Genomic DNA, 26,039 nt, shown 5'->3' with positions numbered 1-26,039 from the left:
AGTGTTTCAAAATCTTTGAAATAAAATATGATTATGAAAAAATGAGCCTTTTATATTTTTCCTTAAAAATTTAATATTTGTAATTAAATTTTTGAATATTTTTGCAAAAAATTTAATTTTTGCATTCGTTTTGAAAATTTCCAAAAACCAAGCCCTCCCCCCCCCAAAAATATTAACCTGCGGATGCTTTTCAACAAATTCTTCTTGTTGGTATGGACCATTTTCACGTCTTTGCAACTATCAAGGAATTCTAGAGAGCTGGAATAATCATCTATAATATATATTCCCACTAGAGGGGGGTTGAAAGGGGGCAACGAGTGAATGTCATTGTTTCAAAAAGAAAAAAAGTCTTTAAATAACTTAAGTAATGTTGATAAAATATCTGTATTTAGTATTTTTCATATTCATTAATATCTTTTTTTTACTTTGTAAATAACACATATCATAATTAGAATTTTAAAGTTATATAATTAAATATATATAATGTATATATGTCAATCCAATATTATCACAGCCATTCTTTTGTCATGGGGAGGGTGAAGAAGAAAAAAAAATTGAACAACATTCATTGGAGTGAATAGAATATAGATATAATTTGTATGTATGCATCAATAATCAATAAAGAAAAAAGGTAACGTAATAGTAGATTTGACAAAAAAATTAAAAAGTTTCTGGGTAGGGGTTTTATTAATTTTAAAACATTGAATAAGGGTTGTTGATAAGTGAGAGTACAAAGGGGGGGGGGTGAATAGTAATTAAGTAATTATAATAACACATAAGTAGGTGATTGATGAAAATACTTGGTAATCATCTTTTCTTGCGAAAAAAAAAAAAATATATATATAAAAGAATGAATTTGTTTTATGAATAAAAAGTAAGAATATCTTTAAAAAGTATTTCATGTAAATATTATTTCTGGCTCTTGTGAAATGTTTGTAATTATTATGTAGATCCCGGAAATATTATTATATTAATCATATTGCTAAAAAATATACCGCCATCCTTTTGTGACTGACTCTTTTTTTTTTTTTTTTTTTTCAACGTTGAAGAGACTGAGCAGCGGCAGCATTTTTTTGCTGTTGCTGATGTGAGGCCCTAAGTGTCCTTATTTTAGCTTCAATATACTCTGAGCTCTTAACAGAGACGGGAATGGATTTAATATCCCGTATTTGAACTTGTCTCTGGAGCTGTTCAGGAACGATTTGTTGCTGTTGCTGGGATGAAGAGACGGCTGGGCTAGGAGAGCCAAAGTTTCCGCTCATGTGCGATGTGTTGAAAAAGGTAGAGGACGTAGATAGGGTCTGCATATCAGAGACGCGTGGATTGCTCTGGTGGTGATGCAGACCGCCACGATGATGGTGAGGGTGATGGTGGCTTAGAGTGTTGGAATGATGAGGTTGGGGTGGTGGTGCGGCAGCAATGTGGCGAATTTGATGTTGTTGCTGTTGTGCATGATGAAAGGCCATCAAAGGGTGTGACTCTGCAAGATTGTTGCGCCGAATGGTCTCTTCCAACTCTACTGAGTTTTCTGGGTAATAAGCTCCAGGATTTTGTTGCTGATGAGGATCTATTTCCCAGTAGACGTGACCATGCGGACTCACAGCACGGTAAACAACCTCAGCCTTATCCCCTCCTGGAGGCATCATCATGTTGATGTTCTCAACAAGTTGGGAGCTGTAGGGATTGAGAGTGATATGAGGAACGCCAGAGGAGATGTTAGAGGCTCGAAGAAGGGTTCTTCCTTTAGGTTCTGTTCCTGTGTTAGAGGAAAGAGTAGAGCCGGAAGAGTTGCCTCCATTAGGAATCCCGGATGTGGTGGAGGAGGAAGAAGAGGATGAGGAAGAGGATCCGACTAATTGTTGGAGTGCGCCACTATTATTTGAGGGTGCATTCAGAACATATTGAGAGTAGGACTGCAAAAACAAAAGGTAACCATTAGGTTATTCACAATTAATAAAAAGTGTCTATCAACAACTTACTCTATCATTGAGTGAGGACATGACTTTGGTGGAATGTGGAGAAAGTCCTGTGTAGAAGTTCCGTTGGCATTTCTCCATTTCAGATGAAACGTTGGAGGCTCCTCCAGAACTGCTTCCTTTCTTGTTGCAACAATTCTTCCGGCCACACCATTTACGTATGTTTCCCCCGTACTAAATAAAAGGACACAAAAACAACCACATACAACTCAGTATTTACATTTAAGTGCATTTCCACTCTTACCTTGACAATAAGGAATATTATGACAATGAGAATGATAATGACAGAGACTCCGATCGCAGCAACGATTTGAATAATCGTCATAAGTCCAGGATCAATCCCAGATATGGAAGCAATGGATCCTCCTCCAAGAGCTCCTACATCTTCTATCATTGCCACAGCAAAATTAGTCAAATGATCACAAGAGCAAACGGTATGAGAAGAGTTTGTTTCCCGAACACGACAGCCTGCGTCTGACCATCCATGGGTTTCATAGTTCCAAAATACGCACTTTGGAGTATGAAGGTATTTAGAATCACTTTCACGTAAATGGTTCAACACAAGTGTCACGGGCCGAATTAATTCTACATGACGACCGCCTCTTCCAAGAGAGGCGGAAACAATGCGGGAGTTAAGAACCCAGCGCTTGGATAAATCTATGGTTTCACTACTGTCAACTTCATTTTGGTCTTTTAAATCTGATGTGAACGTCATTTTGGCATCATTGAGTACGACATGAAGATTTGCAAATGAGAAGAACACGACTTCTGTGAGTCGATTGAAGCGGCCACTTCCCTGTATGTCCTCAGAGGATATGTAGACACTATCTTTGACATAAGGGAGTTGATTTGGAGGGAAAAACACACCAGTTGGGCTCAACCGTGTATCAACGACATAAATTGCCATAGCTGTAAAACAAAAAAAGAGTAAATTAAAGTAATTGAAACATAAAGAAAAGTTAAAAAATATCAACTTACTCAGTAACTCTGACGAATCCAAAGAGTTCTCTGGATGATTCATGACTCCAGCCAAAAGAAAGGCATTCTCTTCTAAAGATAAAAGAAGTGATGTAGCGACTTTCATTCTCCGTTCAGCGGCCAAGTCATTCCAGGCTTGATTGTTGGATTTCTCCAATATATGACTCACAGAACGCATCACATTTTGAAGCACTTCAGCGATGAGAGATTCACCACCACTCCCGTCCTTTCCTCCTCCCCCTCGAGAGGAAGAGGATTGAAAGCGATATTGAATCAAATTGGTGACAGTTCTCATGATGCCCGCTGATGACTCCAGATCCCCTCCATAGAGAGACTTGGTCCTTGTCAAGTAAGCAAGAGAGGAAATAAGTACATTTACTGGATCTTCTGCACGCACTTGGGCCTCCAGATTAGACATAGCTATAGCTTTGCAGTCACTCATGTCAGGACGTCCCTCAGGAGTCCATACGCCATCTGGATTACAATACCACCTCGCAATTCCCGTTGTTCCGATGGGACATTGCTGGATGGAGAGTTCGCCACGTTTTGTCCAATTCCACTGCAGATTACGAGCTGTTGTGGGAGGACAGGGGGCTCGAAGAGGATCTTGATGATGTTGACGATACAAGTACGAGTCTTCATGGCCTTCCTCTTCGGCTTTGTGCTGATTGTAGAGTTCTTCTTCCCCTGCATTTCCGTCATGGAAAAGAGAAGAATCTTGTTCATAGCGGGGTCTGGAGATGGGGTTGGATAAAATGTGGGAATTGAGGGTGCTGCTGCTGGTTCCGCTCATGGAAGATGGCGATTGAGGAAGTTTGCTGAGAGGAGTGGAGGAGATTGTAAGCGTGTCTCTCCCCGAAGGGGATAACTTTTCTGTTGAATTGATATCTGGAAAGGACGTAAATGTTTTAGTTAATCAGGAGTAACAAAGAAACAAGTAAAAAAGTAAATAAAAATCACCTTTGGAAGAAAGAATAATAGATTCATCATCAGACAAGTCACTTCCATGAGAAGTACTCTCCACGTCTTCAAACTCTGACTTGGGTGTCGTAATGGGAATCCGTTTAGTTTGTGCCTTCTCCGTGACTAGTATGGGCTTTCGTGGTGGAGGTGTAGAAGGTGTAGTTGTTGTAGAGGAACTGTAGTTCAAGTTTCGCCCAGTGGAATTGGAAGAGTCTGGCCGTCCAATCCATGGATTGATCCAAGGTGGAGGCGGAGGTGGATTCTTTGCACCAGCCGTGTTGGAGGTACATGCATAGTGTACCTCTAGGTATTTAAATGTCCCAGGACATGAGTCCTCAGGAAAGGATGTAGAGTCTACGGAAATGGTGCAGCTCTTGAGACTATCACATCTGCAAATGAGTAGGAAAATTAATATGAATTCTTTTGAAGCCTCTGGCTTTAAAAAAGGAAAGAAAAAATGGATCTTACTGTGCTTTAAGTCGTTTGGTGGTGGACGGTGACATACAATTGACGTTCCAGTCCGTATGTCCATGCTGATTGCAAATAGCAATGGAGAAACGACCAAAGTTACCACGAACAACCTCTATACGACGATCATAACCATCGTCTTCATCACATACAATTGTCATATTATCTCCTTCACAGCGGTAGTCTGTTTTGTACCTTGTACCATCCCGTCCTGTTCGATCCCCTAATTCATCAATTCAAGAAATAAAATAAATAGATAAAAATATATTTTCATGAATAGAAGGAAAAAAAATCCACTCAGGACTAAAAACAAAAACAACACCAACATCTTAATGGTGGATCTTTTTTTTTTTTTTACCCCTAATTAACCCTAGCCCGATAATAATAAGGAGAGAAATTTTAAAACAATGTTCTTCAAAGAATATAATTTTGTATTTTTTTTAAAGATATTTTTTTTTTCGGAAAATGTTTTTTTTTCCTTTTTTCTCCCGCTCACTGCGTAGAAACTATTTTTCTTTTCCTATGAAATTATCTACGAAAACAAACTAAAAAAAAAGCAGTCTTACCGTAAGGGAACAAAAGGCCACCGGGACCTCCAGGAGGTCCACGAGATCCCGATGAAATAGTTGATGAAACACAACAACTCAGAAATATTAGCACTAGACTCTGTTTTGTCATTTTAACAGTTTTTTCCTCGCCTTGTGGTTTCTACGAAATTATTCTTTATAGAACTTTTAGCGATCCTGACGTAGCACAATTGTTTATGTGTTTATACTTATAAAATGTTCACATGTTGAATAAAGAAGCACACACTACTTTTTGATTTTTAAATGAATACATGAAAAAAGAAACACTCACAAATAAAGGCGATCACATAGTTTAATCAATTAATAACACATATCAGATAAATGAACCGTCCACACGTAAGGCGGTTTTGACACTGACCACCACAGAAATAATGTTTGTATATATTTTCTAATAAAAAAAATGCCGTATTAAGAGTAGAGGGAGAAAAAAGAGCGCGCGCGGGGTGGTTGTTATTATGAATAGACTGTGAACGTCGAGAGTCGTCCTGTTGATGAACTAGAAGAAGAAGACTAAGCACGCCCAAATATGGTTATTTATTGCCCTCTTGTCATTATATTGACGAAGTTTATATTATATTATTTTAACAAGTCAAATCATATAAAATATATTTTGAAATCTACAATTCCCCGAGATGCAAAAAGAAATGATTACTTCTTAAAATTATATGTTTCATTCCTTCCTTCATATAAAAAGTTTTAATTAATGCAAAAAGGACCCTTTCCTGATTTTCTAATACGTATAATGATAGATAGGGTTGTTATTGAAAGGAAACTTATTATTGTTATTTATACTGTGGATTTTTCTCAGCAGGATGGAACGAGAAAAAAATGATATTTTGGATGAAAAAAAAGATATTATTTTTTTTTCATAATAATAATAATTGTGTTTTGAAAATGTATTTATCTTTTCAGATTGTTCTCCTTTATTCTTTTCAAAAAAAAAAAAAAATAGAATGGAAGATAATGCAACAAGTTGTGTTCTTCTTTTTTCACAAACTTTATTTTGACAAATTCATTTTTGATTTCTTGTCATTTGAACGAATTTTAATTTCTTCTTTGTAAGAAGAGTTTGGACTTTTTATCATATCATTCAACGCAAATCTATGCATTTTGTTTAGAAAAAAGGGCCTTCTCTACAGAAATACATACATAATTTATGGTTACCTAGTAATAATAATAATAACCACTGATCTAAATCTTCCTTTTGCCGACTTTATTTACATATTTATGGGTATACATGTAGCTGTACGTATAAATATCTGGGTTTTATTTTATTATATTTGCAAATCACTGAGTTCTATTTTATGTCCGTGAAGTGGCAGACATTAAAGCATAGCTTTAAATAAGGAAAAGAAAACACCATGATGAATCCAAATATCAAAAATGTTCAATAAAGAAAAAAATACTCAAAAAGTAATAAATAAAAACCTGGTTTTTAAATTCAAATTTACATTTTTTAACCAGGCTATTATATCCAGGATTGCTAAAATGCAAGCCTGATTGGAAACTCATGGGATAAAAAATTTTAGGTGCCCACTATGGAAATGAATATATTTTTTTAAACACTGGTAGTTTCTATACATCTAATTAGACTGGGCCTATTATATGAGAGACTTGACTAAATTCCATACAAATCCAAATGAGTAATAAAAAGCAAATTCTGAATTTTTTTGAGGGTTTTAAAGATTTAGTAAACTTATTTTTGAGGGGGGATTGACATTTTAATTTTGTTTATGGATGACAACTTTCAAAATATTTTTTCAGCTCTTTTTTTTTGTAAGACGTAAAAATCTACACAACAACTAATCCATTGCCTATATAGTATTATTTAAATTATATTCAAAACCTAATTAACATATGTGTGTGCTCATAAAAGACGAAGAATAACCCGGAGGTTTTGTTGCGGAGTTATAATTGTACGTCATTGTTGGACTTGCTGTATGATTGGGAATCGAAATTGGAGTAATCTTATATCCTTGTTTTTTTCCTTCTCCAACTGTTCCCTCATTACAACTTATTTTAGCTGCTCGAATAAAACGTCATGAAAGTGCCCCTGATCTCTTCCAATACAATTTTAAAAATTTGTAAGATTACCATTTTGATTATCGGTTTCTTTTTTAAAAATATGCCCACAAATCTCTTTATATATTTTTTAAGTAATTAGCTGCCGTTCGATAAAATTATAATGTTAGTAAGGGCATAAAGTCACAACAGCTAGTTTTAGGGAATCTGCTTTAGACGACGCACTTTCAACGTAATAAAATAGGACTCTCTTTATTGTAAATAATATGCATTAAGGAATCCAACTTTTTTCCAGTGAGGTTTTAGAAGGGCCCTGTGCTAGATTGTAAAGAATATCAGTCCTGTATTTATATTTTTCATGAAATATTTGTATAAAAATAGTCCGTTTTTAAGAAAAGATCATTGAAAAAAAGGGAAACGATATTTTTTCACAAGCAATCTAACAATATTAAATTGAGGCAAAGAAGCAATAGATAACAGGCTCAGTTAACGCAAAAATGGACACTTATTTTTGGGGTTACTGTAAGTCCTGCTTATGATAAAATTGGGTTTATCTTACGACCTACTCTATAAAATAGATGAATACTTCTGTCTTCAGACCATTTATTCAAAAGTCCGTTCCTTAATTCTACCTGAATGACGCGATGAACATATTATTGTGTGTTAGCCTAATATAAATTTTCACTCCTTCCGTGATTTTGTAATTAACATATTTATTATGATATAAATAATTAGTTTTTTCTGCCTAAATCCAGTGCATGGTTTTCTATTTTTTCATTTTGTCGAATTATCTTTTGATTAAAATTTATACACATCGACATAATTTGCTAATCTCTTCTTATAATTCAAGCTTCATTATATTAAAGGAAAAATGGAAATGATTATTCTTAGAAAATATCGGGAAAGTATTTTCTATTATGTATATAAGAAAAGAAATATCTATAATAGCTTCGCAGACTTTTTATATTTATTTATTTAAGTGATATCCTCCTTTGCTCCTCTTTGAGTTGGTAGTATTTGACTTTTGAACTCTCGTGAGTGTTATACTTTTTAAGAGTACTTATATTTATTGGTCTCCTTATAATATTTGATATCAATAAATAAGACTCACGTCTGTTATTGAGTTCTTATAGTACATTCATAGATTATGTACCTGGGAAATTCTCCATCTCCAACTCTTTAATATCAACAAAAACAAAAGTAATTTTATATTTTAATGTAGAATTCATCCAAATTTAAGAAGCTGTAAAGAATGTTTTTAAGATGGTTTAACATATATAAAGTTTTTGGGGAGATGTGGCCATGTCATTTTGTCGAGACATTGAGCTTGTGTGTAGTATAATAGGCTTAAAAAATGAATGGATGTTGGATCAAATAAAGGTGCAATTACATGCAATTTTTTGGATAAGTTCAGACAAGGAAGTCTGAAAATATTTTTGACAGCCAATTCTATTTCCAATGGTGCATGATTTTTATTTACTTATATTAGTTGGTAAACATAATGATAAATAATAACGCCACCTTGTGTTAAAATAATGCAACTTCTTTAATGATAATATTATCAAATAAAATTTAAATTAATATGTTACCTACATAGAGGGTGCTGTGAAAATGTTTCTCAGCATGTATTATTTTTTTACCAACTAGTTTAAACAAAAAACAGACGGTCACACCACATTTCGGATAGTATATGTATAAGTTTCTTAGTTTGTTCATGCCCATTACAAATAACAAACTTAAAAGGTCGTTTGAAAAGTCCGTACTAAGTCCGAGAGATGGCACTACAGGCGCGTATCGAGGTAATATTTAGTAAGTTGCATCTTTAGGAAGAACACACACAGCAACATTTAATCAGATTGGTATATTTTTTTCTGTTGTCCATTTGTTTGAATGGAGGAAGTGGAGTGATTTTCAAAAAATTGATAAATAAGAATTTTGTTTGTGGATTCAACATTACTTTATGTCAGGCAAAAAGTATCAAGAGATTAAAAAGAAGCTTGATTAACATTATGAGGACTCTTCGATTAAAACAGTTTATAAATGGTTCTGAAATTTTCGGATGTACCATATGGGCACAAGTGAGGTGAACGTTCTGGATGGCCTATTGTGGTTATTGCTCCAGAAATCAATGATAAAATCCATGATATGGGGATGGATGACAAAAGAGTAAAGGTGCACAAGATTGCTAGTTCCGTGGCCAAAAAATTGGAATCCTATTTCCATTAAGTATGCGACCACAGCTGCTGAGGTGTGAGTTGGTGCAATGTCATGATGAAAAATGACTTTTTTGTGGGCCGATCGTGGCAGTTTTTATTGCAGCTCGGTTTTCAAACGGTTCAATAACGATGATTTATATACGCATGTAATAGTTTTACCCTTTTCCAGATCGTCGATGAGGATTTGTCCTTGCGAATCCAAAAGACAGTCGCTATAATCTTTCTGGTCGATTCCTTGATTCAAATAAATTCCAAACAGAAAGAAATAGAGATATCTGGCAGAAAGTTGGTGTGTGATCTTCCAAAAGATGCTACTAACTAAATATAACCTCGATACGCACCGGTAGTGCCATCTCCTGTACTTTGCATGGACTTTTCAAATTACTCTCATATACTCAATTGAAAATATTAATAAAACTCTCGATATTGTCCTTGGTTTTAATATCTCAAAGTCTTGTTCTTTTTTTTGTTCGGTTAGTCTGGTCCTACAACATGAGGTTTATACCTGGGATCGGTGAGTCAGTCTCAGGTCTTCGGCAGAGGACTAGTCACACATCCACTCATGATTTGTAGTCAAAGGCTTCACTTGATTGATAACGAAGGGTTATGGGAATGTTCAATTGAAACTGGTGGAGGCCAGTACTTCCAACAACGTTAAGAGCCACTTTCCTAGATAGACAACTAATGTTTGGTTATAACCATACTTTGTCTGTCTAAGTACAAAGTTCATTTCAAGAGATTCTTTCAACTATTGTTATATTTTATTTCAAAATCATATAGCTAATGCCATTATGAGCATTGTAGGCAGTCCTGTAACCAGTCATATATTGAAGGGGAGTTATTCAAACTCTTAGGGGAAGGGGGATCACCATATTTTATTGTGGGGGAGGGGGGGGGGTGATTGACTAGTTTTAGATACATTTTATTTTTTATTCTTGAAAGAAAAGGGTATTTACAACACTGTTTTTGGATCATTCAAATTCAATTGCATGTTTAAAAGCATCCAGAAAGTTGTCATTATAGCCATGAATCGGCTCAAGGACATTCCTTAAATTTAAAGGCTAAAAAATCCACAAATTTAACTCTCAAAATAAACCGATTATGTTATTACTTTGACTTACAAAGAGGAGATTCATATTATAATCTTTTTAATCTGAAAGTTTCATCTCTATATTTACAACTTTGCCAATCCTTTTTTTGTTATTGTATTATATTTATGGTTTGTTAGCTGATTGCTGCTCTGAGAACCTTTACATAGGATTTGAGCATTGTTGGGACTTAAAATCATAAAGATATAACTCATAAATCCTCTGTTATTCTAAATTTGGTATGTTCTCATAATTACATACATCACTCTTGATCAGGTAGAAATTTAACTCTTTTTTGTCCACCTTGAACGATCAAAACGTATTATAATATTCGGTTGAACAAACTAGACTTAAATTTAAGTCGGTTTATTTGTAGTAACATCATAAATTAAGTCGAGTTGGAATAACTAAACTTATATTAATATCCAGAACTGTTATTCTTATTCTTGAATTCATTCAGAAGAGAACATCTAAATATAAAGTAATCACCTGAATCATGAATGACGGAGAGTAACACTGAGGATTGGTGGAGGAGTAAAAGTATTCTCAAAATGACTCAGAGTAAAATTGAGGATATATATTCTAATATATATTAGTAATTCTTCCCAATGTTTTATGTCCTGTTTTTTTTTTCTGTCTTTTACAAACTGCAAGTAGATAATCGATTAAAACGTAACGACAGTTGATGTATCTTTTCCTAAACTGTATTCAAATCGTCAGGATTTCCTTGTCAATTTTCGTTTTTTATGTATCGACAACTCTATTTATATCTAATAAGAATTAGTTTCAAAGGATTGAGGCCTTACTAAACCAATCAACCTGATTGTTTTAAACTTCAAGGGTTATTTCGTTGTCTATATACTTACAAATCTACTCCGAAACGGTGTTTTTTTCTCTTCAAAATATGAGTAGGATAAATTCAATTACCATTTATTATATTTACATACCTGGACCACTATTGATTTTTATCGTCTGAGTGTGATTTATTTGGTCCGGATCAGACCAACTATATCTGGATAATCTGTTTTGAGATATTTTTTGACAAACAATATCATAAACGATGATATTACTACATATACTTAATTTTTAATTGTCCAGGAGTTGATTTGTATAATTGATAAGTCGTTAGACACATTTTCGTTTAGTCTGTCCAAATTTAGAAAAAAATTCCACAATTTGTGTTTTGAAATATTAACTAAATTCAAAAGGATATGGGCAAAATGAATTAAAATATTATCCACAAGGTGTTGTGACAAGATGTAGCTGGGCGACGCAACAAAAAATTTTGACAGTGCTCTTTATATCCATATGTAACATATCAATACTTTATATTAAATAATATTATAAATTAGTGAATATTAGTATTTTGCCACTAGACGGAGCCACTCTCTGCCGCTTTGTTTACAAACTAATATAAGTAAAAACCGTTCATGCCCCATTGTTAAAGTTTATGAATATTTAACAAATAAATCATTCTGAAGCGTTGACTCATGATTTATTTGTTCGGTTCATAGATGGTATCTTATTCCTTTACTCTATGTAAATACAAAATATCTTTTGTTAAATCTTTATTTGAGCATAAATTCGACTTTTAAAGGGATCAAAGTGAACAATTTAAAAAAAATGTAGCCGGCAAAGGATTTTTTGCTCGGACAATGAACTGCATAATTTACATTATATATTTTCCTCATGTGGGAATCAAATTCTGTGTAATTTTTGCAGGTTTATAGAATTCCACGAATCTGATTATTTGGATAAATTTTTAAACCAATGATTGGATTCAAATAGTATTATAAAATTTGTGATATTGCATAAAAAAAGTTCGTGTTAAGTCTACGAGCGATAATAAGTCCGTGGGGTATTGTAATATTATTTTTTATACCTCAAAAATCGCTCATATTTAATCTCCAGTTGTAGTGAAGATGAACTCTTTTTGAGATTTTTTGTAGATGGGTTTGTTTTTAAAAAAAAAGAAAGGTCACAACCTCCCAAAAAAGTAACTTTTTTATTGACAAACAACGGCAATTCTTTTCTATAAACCTCATATTTCACACTGTTGTAAAGGGAAGACTTTTGAATGTAACAAAAAACTGTTTACATCATCACTGGGGTTTGATGATTGTGTTATGGGGAGTTGTGGCAGCTGATCTAATTAAGTGGATATGTTGTTTTAGGGTGGGAGGGGGAATGATTATAATAAATTTGCATATTTTATGACACCAAGGGATTTACTCTTTGGTTCGTCCTATAGTTCATAAAACAATAGTGAAGCTTATACATATAAATTATATGTAAAAAAGATTGACGACGAATAATCCCAGAGCTCCCCCATAATGTAAAAAAAATCCATGTTAAAAGCATTAACGTGTGCGTTTTAAACTGAATATATTAAAACATCACTTTTATAATGAAAAAATACTTTTAAAAAGTACAGACTATGCACGTGCAAGGAGTAACAAAAAAAAAAAAACCTTTGAAGGTGACGTCATCCAGCCTCCCCCTCTCCTTTCCAACCCCTTCATCAAATGCTCACAGGCTGAAAATATGTTAGTACTGCTCTGGAGATCTCTTCTGTTCTTTAAGTAGTCTAACATAGTTAATTTATGACGCTACCTAACAATTTTTAAATATTTTTTACACTACTTTAAAAAAATTAAAATACGCAGCTTTGACAAAAAAAAATGAGTTTTTATTTTTTTGTCATAGTCTCTGAAAATGAAGTCATATATTATTATTTAATTTTTGTAGTTTAAATGTCTACTTTTTCTTTCAGGTAATATCAAAAGGCACAAAATAGATGTAGAGTGGATGACAAAGAACTTTCTATCCAAGCTCCCGGGGCTACTGGTGCATCATCAAAAATGTGTGGAGTCTGGTGTTGTCTTGAAGATGTCTTGTTGTCTCTTATTTACCACTGCTGGCAATTTCTGTTCAATCACCAGCTTCAAACGGTTGAGTTGTTCACAGTAGAGGGCAGAATTTATGGGGGAAAAGTCACTCGAACCAAAAATAGTACAACACATAAAAAAAAGACAAAATGTGTCAATCAGTAAAGGATTTTTTATTTAAAAAAAATAATAATAGTCTTCCTCTAGTCTACTACAGCTCTGCAAGTTTCCTGATGAGAGTGAATTATGTAGGTTAGGTGAGTTAAAAGTAAAGTGTTAATTAATTATACGGACTAATAGTTTTTTTTTTTTTTGTGATATGTATTTCTAAAACTACGAGTATCAAATGGTATATTATATTCAATGCAAGGGAAAAATATTAATGAATAGAAATTTGAGTCAATCTTCCCTTCATGGCTCATCGGGTGTGAGTGGGTGATGATGAGTCGTGAGGGGACTCTTTATAGATAGAGATTATAATTGCTCTGCTCGTTTCATGTTAAAAGAACAAATAGTTGTGTACATAAAATACAATATCTAAATTGATCTATTCAATCTACTTTTAATGAAAATCAAGGATCACGCCCTTTTTGACAAAAAATTTAATTGATTTTTTTTTCTTCTTAAATTTCTCTTATCAAAGGCACTTAATTCCATACATACGTACAGTACATTCTTACTATACGAAGTAGTGACATATATGAGTTTGATACCCTGATTTTACGTTTATAGGTATGGTGGATTTTATGTAAGGTATCCCTGATAAAATACAGGGGCACTTTAATATGAGAAAACAACATTAAGAGACAAATATTAGGAAAATAACATAAAACGTTGAATTTTTAATCTATAGATTTATTTTCTTAGTCGAAGCAGGAATTGAAAGGCCACAAACTGACATTTGCATCGAAATTATGTCAGTCGAATCGAGGAAGCCCAAAAATATGAAAAAATATTTAGATACTAAACATCCTGATTTCTAGTATTTTAAAAACAAAGTAGATGGTGTAAAAAAAACAGACTTGATTTTATCAAGAACTACCAATATTGTAGTCATTAGCTCCGAAAAGCCAGTGAAGGAGAAACAACCAAACTAATGTAATCATTGGGTGACCGAAACTTCTAATTACCGTAGCTCATAGACAACACACTCGGGAGAAGTTATTCTCTTGAATTCAATGTGTGTAGGTTCGCATCCAGGTGATTCCTAGAGAAAGAAATATACTTTATATATATGGATTTCCACAAAAGATTCCTAGATTTGATGGAGTAAATGTAATACTATAATTTTTACTTACAATTAATCCCTCCAACTCTATCTAAATAATAACCGGAATAATATAAAAAAAATGTAAGAGTTCACCACACCAGAAAAGTTGGGAACCACTGGTCTATAGTAATTTTAGAAAATATTGATTCCTCAAAGATTGAGTTCTTTTTTGGTCTCGAAGCCAATTTTTGAATTCTTGTTAGCATTCCGCATAAGAAGTTTCCGTCTTGTCTATGTTTCGGCTCACAAAAACTACTAATATTGCCTTTGTTCAAAATAAAATGGATTTGCTCGAAACTATTTTATTTTAACCATTGATTTCAGTTCTAAAATTTGTATGGTAAGACTTCACACAGCCAAAAACTGTTTATGGAAGTGGAGTAACTAGTTTGCCGATGTATCGAATCAATACACCCGAAGGCCAAAAAATTGTTATGGCAAAAAACAACATGGAAAGGTTTTTTTCTTGAGTTTATACAGAAATCGGGTAGCCTTTTGATTCTGCCTACACCGAGTGTGAAGGTCTAGTTACGCCCCTGTTTTTTTGAATATGATGAGAATAGAAACAAAGTTACCTTGGTACTACTCACACATGTATGTATAATATTTGAAGTTTATTTTATTGTAATTTTTATTACAACTTTTGACGAAAAAGTTTTTGATTTTTTTTTTTGTGAGATATCTACATATTACATATATAAAAAGTTGACTATAAAACGCCCTAGCCATAGTAGCAGTCCCTTCTATCTCTCTTCCTCCTTCAGTAGTAGATGGATTGATTCCCTAAGGAATTAATTCTCTTCTTCTCAAGGTTGGGAGAGGAAAAGAAGGTGGAGAAGAAAAAAAAGAGCGGGGTCTCAAGAGACATCATATCTCTATAGTGAATGTGAAACACTTTTTGTTTGTAAAAGTATATATAAATATAACATTGGGTTGTTAAGAAACAGAATTGAATACATTCGTGGAGAAGTCAAGAAAACAATAAGGAAAGATAAGGAACAAAAATATCGTAGATGGTATCACTTTTTGGCGGAATAATTTATGGATTTATTTGATTTTTTTCATAAATATGTATAAGCATTTGTTTTATTAATAGGGAAAAAGTTAGTCGGACCGACATTGTGAATCAAAGGGTGGACGGGATGAGTGATTCCGATATGAGTCCATTCCTACAAATGTTTTATAAGCAGGCCCAGTTTTAGCGTGAGCGATGCCTGGGTCAAACATAAATGTACAGTTTTCTCCTCCTTAAAAATTTGATTTAAAAGAAATTTAGAATTTGTTTCAAAAAAATATAAAATCTTTTTTTTGAAGAAATCTAGAATCTTTTTTAGCAAATAAATATCATTTTATTTCATAATAATTTAAAATCATATTTTAAAATAAATTTAGAATTAAAAGAAAAAATTAAAATCTTATTTAAGAAGAACTTTAGTATCTAATTTTTCAAAAATTGTATAATCTTATTTTTTTTTTAATTTGGAATTTTATGTAAAAAATATTAATAATCATATTTTAAAATAAATTTACAATCTTAGTTAAAAAAAATTTAGAATCTTTTTCTAAAAATAACTTTAAATATTATTCTGCAAATAATTTTGCAATCTAATTCTAAAGGAAATTTCGATTTCTTAAAAAAAATTCTTTAAAATCTCTTTCTTTTTTATATATAATATTCATTTTTAAAAAGAAATTTCGAATATTATTTTTGGATATATGTGGAATCTTATTTTAAATTTAATTTTTAATTTTTTTTTAATGTGACCATTTGTTTTCTTAGAAAAATCCTTTTTTTTTTTTTTTATTCGAATGGTTGTTTTTTTCTGATGACTACTATTTTATAAATATTTTTTTTCAAGCAGAGTGTTTTGATAAGTCCTATGTGTAACATCTTATCCAATGGCTTTTTTTCGAAATAATATATGTTTAAAACCTTTTTTTAAACTAAATACCTTTACTTTAGTAGAAAAATAAATCCTACACAGGGCTCCTAATCGAGAGCGTATTCTGGGTAGGTTCTATCTATGGCCACTAACATCGACCCTACCTTTTAGTGTTTTGTTACATTTACATGACCCAAATACACTTCAAACTACGCAATATTCTACCGATAACATTATCAAAATTTACATATGAAACTGTTTCTTGACTGTTGTCTATTACCCAACATTACTACAGAAATCACTTTGTAAAAATTCCTTAGACTAACTTATTTATTTATGTTTGGGTCCCTCTTTAACTTTTATTTTATTTTGAACCTATCTATGTAAAATATTTATTTACCTACCTAAATGGTACTAAATATTTCTTGAGCCATTCAAAAGGTACGAATCGGTATTTACTACGAATAGTAATATTTTGTTGAGGAAAAATATAATAATTATTCTGTCAAATAATTATTATTATTAATAATAAGATATGAGAAAAATAAGTTTTTATTGTAGACAAGAGGTATTAGAACCTATATGATAGGATAACCAACCGTTTTTTGTGTAAATTTTGTCAGATGTTATATGGGAAAAATAAGGCAAGCTGAATATCGACCTAAAGTGAAAAAACAAGATCGACAAATCCAAAAAGTGTTATTAAATCAAGAATTAAAATGTACTATAATCAGATTCATAATTTGTTATTACAAAAAATTTCCTTTCAATTCCTTAAAACCGACGTTTATTTGTATCCATTGCTTGAGGGTTGTTAAAATTAGCTACAGTCAAATAGGTCTTGTGAATTTTTTTTAATATCCCAAAGAAAAATTTACTAGTTCTGAATACCAGATATGGCCAAATTTTTGCTTTTAATTGTCTTTGTCTTATATTTTACTTTTATGGAACTATGGAGGCCATATATTCCTTCAATAATTGAAATAGTGAAAATATGCAAAAAAAAAAATATATATATATACTCCCCCCCTATTTTTCAGAACTTCTGACAGTCCTGTATATGACGTATTAAATCATATAAAACCCTATACTTTCCCCTGTTTAAAAAACCAATTAAAAAGAGAAAATTATATAATTTTAATCTGAAGCATGTCAAATCAATATCAACACCGTTGTAAAACTTTATTTCAGCTTTCCTAGAGCCTTCGAATTAGCATTTTTCACAGAAAAACCTCATTAGTTCTAAAAATGTATCTAGACTGTTCTATGGGTGGTTTCAAAATTCCATTGGTTTTAACACAAATTGATTTATTTGTCTTAAATGTATGCTTGATATTAAGATGGACCACCTTATTTCAATTATTCTTGAGTTATAGGTCTAAAAAACGAAACTGATTATTTGGTTTTTTGTACCAGCCCTTAATCTCGTGTCTTAAAATCAATATTGTTTTTGGTCATTAAAAAACATTTTTAGAATGGTTTCTTTAATAGAAAGCATCATTTTCAATAATATTAAGTCGACGTCATTCTTAAACTAGGCCTAATCAAAGTACTTATTATTATAGACATTGGATCCTTGGTGGTCTCGAGATGGATTGATAATGCCATTGACAGTCATTTATAATGACGTCATTTAGCAGAAGTTGTTCTAAGGAACGGTTTTTGCCTCCGATTTGGACGCATTCTCAAGATGAAAGAAGAGACCAAAATTAAAAAAAGTTGGAAATTGTTATTTAACAAGCTAAATTTTGGGATTATTTAATCTATACTTTTTTCTTGCTCTGATATATTCATTTACTTTCTCCGAAAGCCTACACATTAATTTGATTATTTGACTATAATGGGGATATGACAACTTTATAGTAAATTAATACTTTTAAACATAATATTCAGTAAATTTTATATAGGCATTTTTTATTGCATATATGCTTTTTTGGGCTCGTGAAGAAAATACTTCATATAATACTTTTATATATTAACGTTTATAGAAAACCTCCTCACCTTGTTTGTGAGAATTAATGACCCTTGAAAAACGAGAGTAAGTCATTTGGCATGCCTTTTCGAGGTTCTTCATATTTTAATATGAAGGTATGTATATGTACATAAATATAATTTATGAAGAATGATTAAGGCATTTTCTAAATTCCAAAGTATATATACATATTTGGACCCTCTAAATCAACTAATAAAAAAGAGGCTCATTAACCGTTGTTATTAGTGCTTTAATGGACGTCTCACAATGAATTCAATGTCATTGAATTGTGTGTGTTTTTATTTTTGCTTCCATGGAAGAGTTCGATCAACTTCAACTCTTCTCTTGACAGGATTTGATTGATGTTAATTACCACGAGGAGAGAACGCCTACATTTATATATGTCTGTGATGTATTTTACACACATATGAAGTACAAATGAACTTTCAATCCTTGACGAAGTGGATAATTATGAGAGTCTAGAGAAAAGAGATTAATCTTCAGTATCAAATCTCATTAATAATCACAAATTCTTTTGGAGTATTAGAATCAATTGTCAAATTGAAAATATAATTTTTGTGGGTTGTTTGTGAGAGCTCAAAACGAATCTGTGTTATGTTGCTACAAAAACACATATTGAAGGGTATGTAAAATATGTAGATAATTTTTTGGGGCCCTTAATATGGTAAAGCTGATGTCTAAAATTTGTCGAAAGAAATTTAATCTTCTCCGATAGTACTGTGATTGAAGCTAATGAAAAAATAAAATTGTGCAAACTGGGCACTAACCTTACTCGAGCAATTATTTGTAATAAAAGCTGACCCAATCTATAGGTAAAAAATTAAATTTATATTTTTGTTTCCGCGTACAGCTCAGTTTTTTGTACTTCAATTTGTTTTAAAAAGATTTTCCAACGTTTGCGAGTTGTAGATAATCTTTGAGATTTGAAAGAAAATGACAGTATCACTTTTACATGAGCTTATAAATTCAAAAATATTGTACGTCAACACAAAAACAAGCTTAAATTATGTTTATCCAAATTGACCCTGGATTACTCTTGTTTTTTTCAACAAATCATCGTCAATTTCTATCAACAATTTATGCTGATAGGAGCTGCAAATTGCACTTTAAGTATCCTAAAGTGACTGTGACGATAAAATAAATACATTTAATTTGAAAGGCCCTATTGACACCATTATGAGTATCCTACATCATATTTATGAAATATTGGCTTGTGGGAACTTAAAAGTAAAATAAAATAAAATTGGGATTTTCTGATTATTTTATGTTGACACAGCACATTCGCATTTATTTGATAATAGAAATAAAATCAGTCAATTTTGACGAAAATCAAAGTACCAGTCCAAACATTTTTAATGAGATTTATTCAAAGGGGTCCCACGCGATCAAACAAGTTGACCTTCACCAAAAAATATTTAAATATATGAAATGATGTAAGTTATAACTTAGAAAAAGGGCTTTAAGCTCTTAAGGTGATGTTCTATGAAGTTATTTTTCCATTTTGTTATTTTATACTATTGATATTATAGTGTTTATTTTTCACTTATATGTTATGATGCCATTTATAATTATGAAGATAAATCGTTAAAAACATGCCGTCTTAAATTATCATATTTACATTTAAAAAGGCCACGTTTTTAGGCAATGTTTTATTAATTTATATATACATAATTGTACTCCAGAGAGCAATGTTTATTTATTAATTAAGATTAATTAGTTTGGTCATACAGGGTTCCTTAAAGATGATTTAATTACATCACTTCTTTACAGTGTGAAATGTCATTGTACAAAAATGTATTTAAGTGTACAATTTTGAGATCTTCCTAGTTTCAAACAATTACATACATTTAATTTAAATGTTGAACAAATCTTTGAAAATTATTCTAAAACACGAGATCAGATGTGAGTTGATTTATTATTTTTTATAAATGAATATGTGAATTATAACGGAATCTTAAAAACACCAAAAAATTTATGGGTTTTCTCTGAAAAATTTGAGCATATTAAAAAAAAGGCAATATTTAATAACTTTTAGCCTATTGCAATTTCATAACATTTTTGCTTTTGAATAGTGTGATTGAAATATTGAAGGGTAACTTTTTACATGGAAGTTAATGACCTGCCAACATTTTGACATCCCGTCCTAAGCCTTAAGTATAGACAAAAAAGTTTCATTATAATAAAGTCTTTGATAAATTGCCTCATCATAAATATCAGCCGATGACTTCTTTTAAAGACAGACAACAAGGACTTTATTTGATGGTACAGTCCTAATTTTAAAAAAAATATGTGAGTAAACATATTAGTAGAAGATGAACTTGAGAAGAAAAAGGCTCCTCTTTTTTTCTAACTGAGATATGTATGAACATACTTTTAAAAAAAACTTGAAAACAGATACAAAGAATTTAAAAATGAATGTTTCCTTATAAAAGGTACAATACAAAAGGGTTATATTATGTTAAGATTGAAAATGGAAATGAAGGTATGTAAATATATATGTATTGATTGGAAGCCAAAAAAAAAACGAAAAAAAAAACGAGGTGCTTTGTATTCATACCATAACCTACTCTACTTTTATTTTTTTTCCTAAACATTTCTTTAAAAAAAATGTATTTGAATTTGTTTGTAAAAAAAGGCTTTCTTTAAAAAAAAATGAAATCCATATATATTTTTTTCAGCTTTTGATCTCTACTGTTGCCACTAATTAAACAAAATGGTATCCTTTTTAAGTAATAAGTACTCTGTATTTTGTGTCAGCTGTTGATGTTCTGATATTACCTGTAATTAGTAATATGACCGTTGATCTACAAATTTTTATCAATCTTCTATTTAATTTATAATGCCGAATGGTACATTAAAATCTGAACACTTTGAATTTAAACTTCAACATGATAAAATTTATTCATTAACAATGGAATTTGAACAATATTTTTACTATAAATGATGTATATCTAAACTATCTTAATCGTTAATGTTGACGTCCTTAGTGGATATGATGGCTTCCAGGCGTCGGTGGAAGGCCTCGAACCAACTGCGGATGTAGTTTTTTGTCATGGCGTCCAAGTGCTATTTTAGCAGAATACAATTTAAATTATGCTTATACTTCCGTAGTGGATCACAGACATCCACCAATACCTTAGTTACAACACTGTTTAGAGTAATTTAGCAAAATTGGCTAACTTTTATTTAATTTCCAACTTGTTTATTTATGAAGAAAAGGTTGATAAACAAAATGGAACTTGTTATATGATTAGTGTACTAATCGTTGATTGACTGAACTAGAAACTAATTAGATAAGTATTTCCGAATTTAAATTTTCAATAAATGTCAAGTGTTATTATAATCTTATGCGGCAATATAATCTGACTAAATTATTTAATAAAATTTAATAAAATTCATTTTGAGTATAAGCTTTAACTTTCAATTTTGAATTTTTATAATTCCCTGTACATTTTATGAATATTTTTATATTTTGCTCTTGATAACTCCTATATTTTTACTATGTAGACTAAATGAATAGTTATAGAAGTAAAAATTCATTTTTTTAAGCATAATGAACTAGAAAAGGATGTCCTGTCATGATTTCATTTCATTGAAATGATGTATTTTGTTAAATATATATTATCTCTTAAATAAAATATGTGGTTTTTGCGGAGGTGTTAATCGTTTTTTTAAGCTGTTCTAATGAGATGTAATGGCTTCTATAATGCCCAACCTCTACACCATATGAGCCATAAGAAAGAAATTTATGTGGGTCTTTGTTGGTATGTGAATTTCTACAAAAACAAATATTTAGATATTTATTTAAAATTCATAAATAAATATAGTTATTGATTGTAAATATGAAAAAAAATTTTAAAAATAAACTTGCCAAACCATTTTTTATTAAGCCCACAATGATATCTTTTTTCAGTTTCCACATTGGTGGACCACTTTTCTACCTATATTTACATTAGTGTTGTACATTATTTGTACATCTATATATTATATGTATGAAACACAGGTTTTTTATTTCCACAGTATAATATTATAGTTAGAAATGAAAATTTTGTGTATTTTGGGCATGTTAAAAAAAAGAAACCAAAAAACAACATAGTAAAACTAAAAATTTGGCAAGATATTGGCAAGAATTACTCTGTTGTCAATCAGATCCTCAATTCTATTCCGCCAAAGACTTACAGTTATAATTACGCAACAATTCCTAAAAGATACTCTCTGTCTTTTATGACAACCCATAAGTCTTCATTTCAGTCTGTTTTGAATAAAACTGAATGTTGTAGGAGAGGAAGTTAAATAATAATGACAGCAACTACGTAAAAGAATCCTACAGATTACCAATGCTAAACAAATGGGCAAACTGAAAAATAGAAACAATTTACATCACAAATTATATTCAACGTACACACCAACACAAAAAACACGAAAAATAATACCAATAAGTCCAATTGGTACATTAAAAGCTTATACATACACTATATTTAAAAATTTAAAACCTATTATTCCATTATTAAAGTATAAGAACTTCCCATTTCTACAGTGAATAAATGTTGACCAATTCAAATTTTTATTGTGAATAAGCATTAAATAGCAATGTAAAAAAAAAAAAATATAATATCCTACGATATCACAATTTCTCCGTTCTTTCGCATGTGAATCGGTTAGTTTCATAAAGTGCTTACGCTGAACAAAAGTAAGGGATTTGTTTTAGGCAGAAAGTTATTTATATATAGTACATAATAATGTTGTTTATAAATTATTCACTCCCGATCTTATATAAAATCCTTTTATACTTGTATAAGTTCCATTATGAATAAGTATAAAAGTATAATCCCATGTAAAATACAGTATAGAACATAAAAATATATGAAGCGCCCTTTATGCTCTTAACATACCTATATATAACTACTAACAATTTGCATGTTGTGGTCAACTAAGATGGCGTCTACTTCTTTTTCACATGATTACTCTATGTTTTTTTATTTATATGATTAGTCCATATAATTATATGCCTATTCAACATGCTAAGAAAGACATCTCCTAATAAAATCCATATGAAGATGCTGAAGCGTATATATGAGTCCAATGGATCTAGACAGTAAAATGCGGGCAGTAAATTGTCTAGATTTTTAAGGGTTTAGTTTAAACCAGTTCTTGCATTGTCATTAGTACATAAAAAATATTATCCTGCTGTTGACATTACCTCACACATTTATGTGCTTGAAAATTGTTTTATGAAATAATATAAATTAATAAAAAAAGGATTTTTGTTGGATATTTTTCCACCCTAATATAGAAGAGGGTATGCTACCAATTAGGTACAAGTAGTCTTTGTAGAGCTACAATTAATCCATCTAAACTAGGAAATTACTTAAATTCTCCATACCTAATTTACATTTCCTTCTCTAGCAGCAATTTGAAATCCAACTCAATGAAATAAAGTTTCCCTTTGCACCGTTGCCCACTAAATTATGTGACTCCAAATTTGATATCCTTATTTAAATAAGTATCGGAATACGGATACTAATTGTGGTCCTGGAAGTGATACAAAACATTTGTATCGTAGCAACACTCATGTATATAAATATATAAGTAATTTGCTTTATATTGAATTGAATCTAATCAATTACTTATGTGTTTTTCGACAAAGATTCATTTCTTTTAGAAAGATTAATTTTTCATAGGTCATTAAATATTTATTTATGTATAGGATCTAGGCATGAATGATTCCAGTTGTTTGTTCATCTGACTAATGCATTAAATATATATCTTTATTCTAAGTGGTATGTAGTTAGTTTAATGGGCTTACACAATGTCTACCATTGAAAAAAAATATTTTACCTCCATCCATTCAACAGAGAACTGAATTGATTTTTTTATTTATTCAATCTAACTATTTTATTGCTGGAGAATTCTCATTGACATCATAAATCCCATCGTAGTTGAAGACAAAACCATCATGGGGCTCCAATTTGAGCCTCTTAAAGTATAATTAATGAAACTTTTATTAACATCTGTATAATTGAATCATAGAACTCTAGATATCTAGAGGGAAAAAATTCATTTAACCACATGCGTCGATTTATCTTCAATGTGCAAGAGTAAAATTAAGACTGAATTTATTTGATTTAGCATTTATAAAATGTCAATATACATGTTTTTACAAAAAAATGGTCTTTCTATCATTTTTTTAATATAAATTGGTTTTTTTTTTAAGTTTTAATTTTTTTATGTTTTAATACAACTTACGATGGATATCGTAGAATGTGTTTATTTTCAAAGAATTACCGACGAAAAATGCAATTAAGTACTAATTATGCAGTAAATATATAAAGTTTGTAAAAAAAGAAGTGTATATAACTCAAATGGGGGGAAAAAAAAAGATCAATTGACATACATGTAATTTATGATTCCATGATTGAATTCAACTTGATATCAATGATGAACTGTGATAATTGAATTAAATACAATTAAAAGTAGGTAACCTACGTTTTATTTTTGTCCCAAAATTTATATTTCCGTCTGGACATTGCTATGAATTATTTTTAGTATGTGTGGTAATATATAGATTAAGTCGATTTTCGAATCGATTTAAAATAAAAGTTACTTGAAAAATGTAGAAAAACCAAAAAAGGGTTTGTATATTCAAAAGCCTAGCTGTTAAACAAGAATACAAATTAATTCTTAAATATTACTCATATCAATACATTAACTTTTAAAACTTACATATATGGTAGAACCGCATGTCTTCTTTTTTGACAAAAACAAAATATGTTCATTCTGAAGGTCCTTATAAAAGGCCTTAATTGTTTCAATTAATTTTGTTTTTTGAATCGATTAGGGACGAGAAAAGTAAAATAAATGTCTGGGAGATTTTAATTCTTTGTAAATACAATAGTTAATTTATTGTCTATGCCAGGGATCCTCAACCCTTTTTTAGTGATGTACCATTTGTAAAATATTTATTTAACCCAAGTAGTCCTTACCAGCACAAAATAATTTTAACTTCACTCACAGCGGCGTCTGTTGTATTATATTTTGGTAGGGGCTTTGTTTTTGGAATTTGGTAGATAAAAATACAAAAAATAAAAATTATGGGGAAAAATTTCAAAAATCCATAGCTATTAATTTGCTTAGAGAGAAATTTTAAAAATTTGTATCTATTCTAAAAAAATTAGGTTCCTTTGAGAAAAAAAATCAATGTCAACAATTATTGACAACAAATTAAATTTGTTCGAGAAAATTTATTTTTTTTTCAAAAAAATATCTTTAACTTTGTCGGGGGGGGCTACATCCCTTTCAATCCACTCCCTGCGAACGCCCCTGAGTTATGTACCACTTGTAAATATTCTTTCAAAATCTCAAGTACCCCCTGGAGTGCCTCCAAGCACCCCAGTTGAGAACAACTGGTCTACATTATGTAATTAAGAGTGTCTAATGAAATAATAACATATTGTCAATACAGATTAGATTCTGAGATTGAATAAAGTGATGTGTATTCTCAATCTCAAGTACCCCCTGGAATTTCTCCAAGTACCCCAGTTGAGAACCACTGGTCTACCCTATGTAATAAAGAGTGTATAATGATACAATAACATATTGTCAATACAGATTAGATTCGTAGATTGAATAAATTGATATTAATTCAGAATAGACGATAAATGTTGAACTTCTTTTTTTATCATTCCCATTTTGACATCCGAATTCTGA

The 26,039-nt window shown here is 31.1% G+C and overlaps 1 protein-coding gene across 1 annotated transcript; it reads right to left on the bottom strand.

Moving 5' to 3' along the window:
* Nucleotides 1-360: 360 nt before the first annotated feature.
* Nucleotides 361-5,347, bottom strand: LOC121113578 (latrophilin Cirl). The gene is made up of 7 exons (XM_040707383.2): nt 4,952-5,347; nt 4,386-4,608; nt 3,915-4,306; nt 2,955-3,842; nt 2,221-2,885; nt 1,980-2,150; nt 361-1,913 (listed from the first exon to the last, which is right to left on the bottom strand). The coding sequence occupies exons 1-7, from the start codon at nt 5,061-5,063 to the stop codon at nt 1,038-1,040; spliced, it is 3,327 nt and encodes a 1,108-aa protein (XP_040563317.1). The 5' UTR covers nt 5,064-5,347; the 3' UTR covers nt 361-1,037.
* Between the last annotated feature and the right edge of the window lie 20,692 nt (nt 5,348-26,039).

The sequence above is a fragment of the Lepeophtheirus salmonis genome, chromosome 2 (assembly GCF_016086655.4).
Source record: "Lepeophtheirus salmonis chromosome 2, UVic_Lsal_1.4, whole genome shotgun sequence".
In the NCBI taxonomy this organism is placed as follows: domain Eukaryota; kingdom Metazoa; phylum Arthropoda; class Copepoda; order Siphonostomatoida; family Caligidae; genus Lepeophtheirus; species Lepeophtheirus salmonis.
Note: the sequence above shows the minus strand (reverse complement) of the source record. Positions and strands in the feature narration are given on the sequence as shown.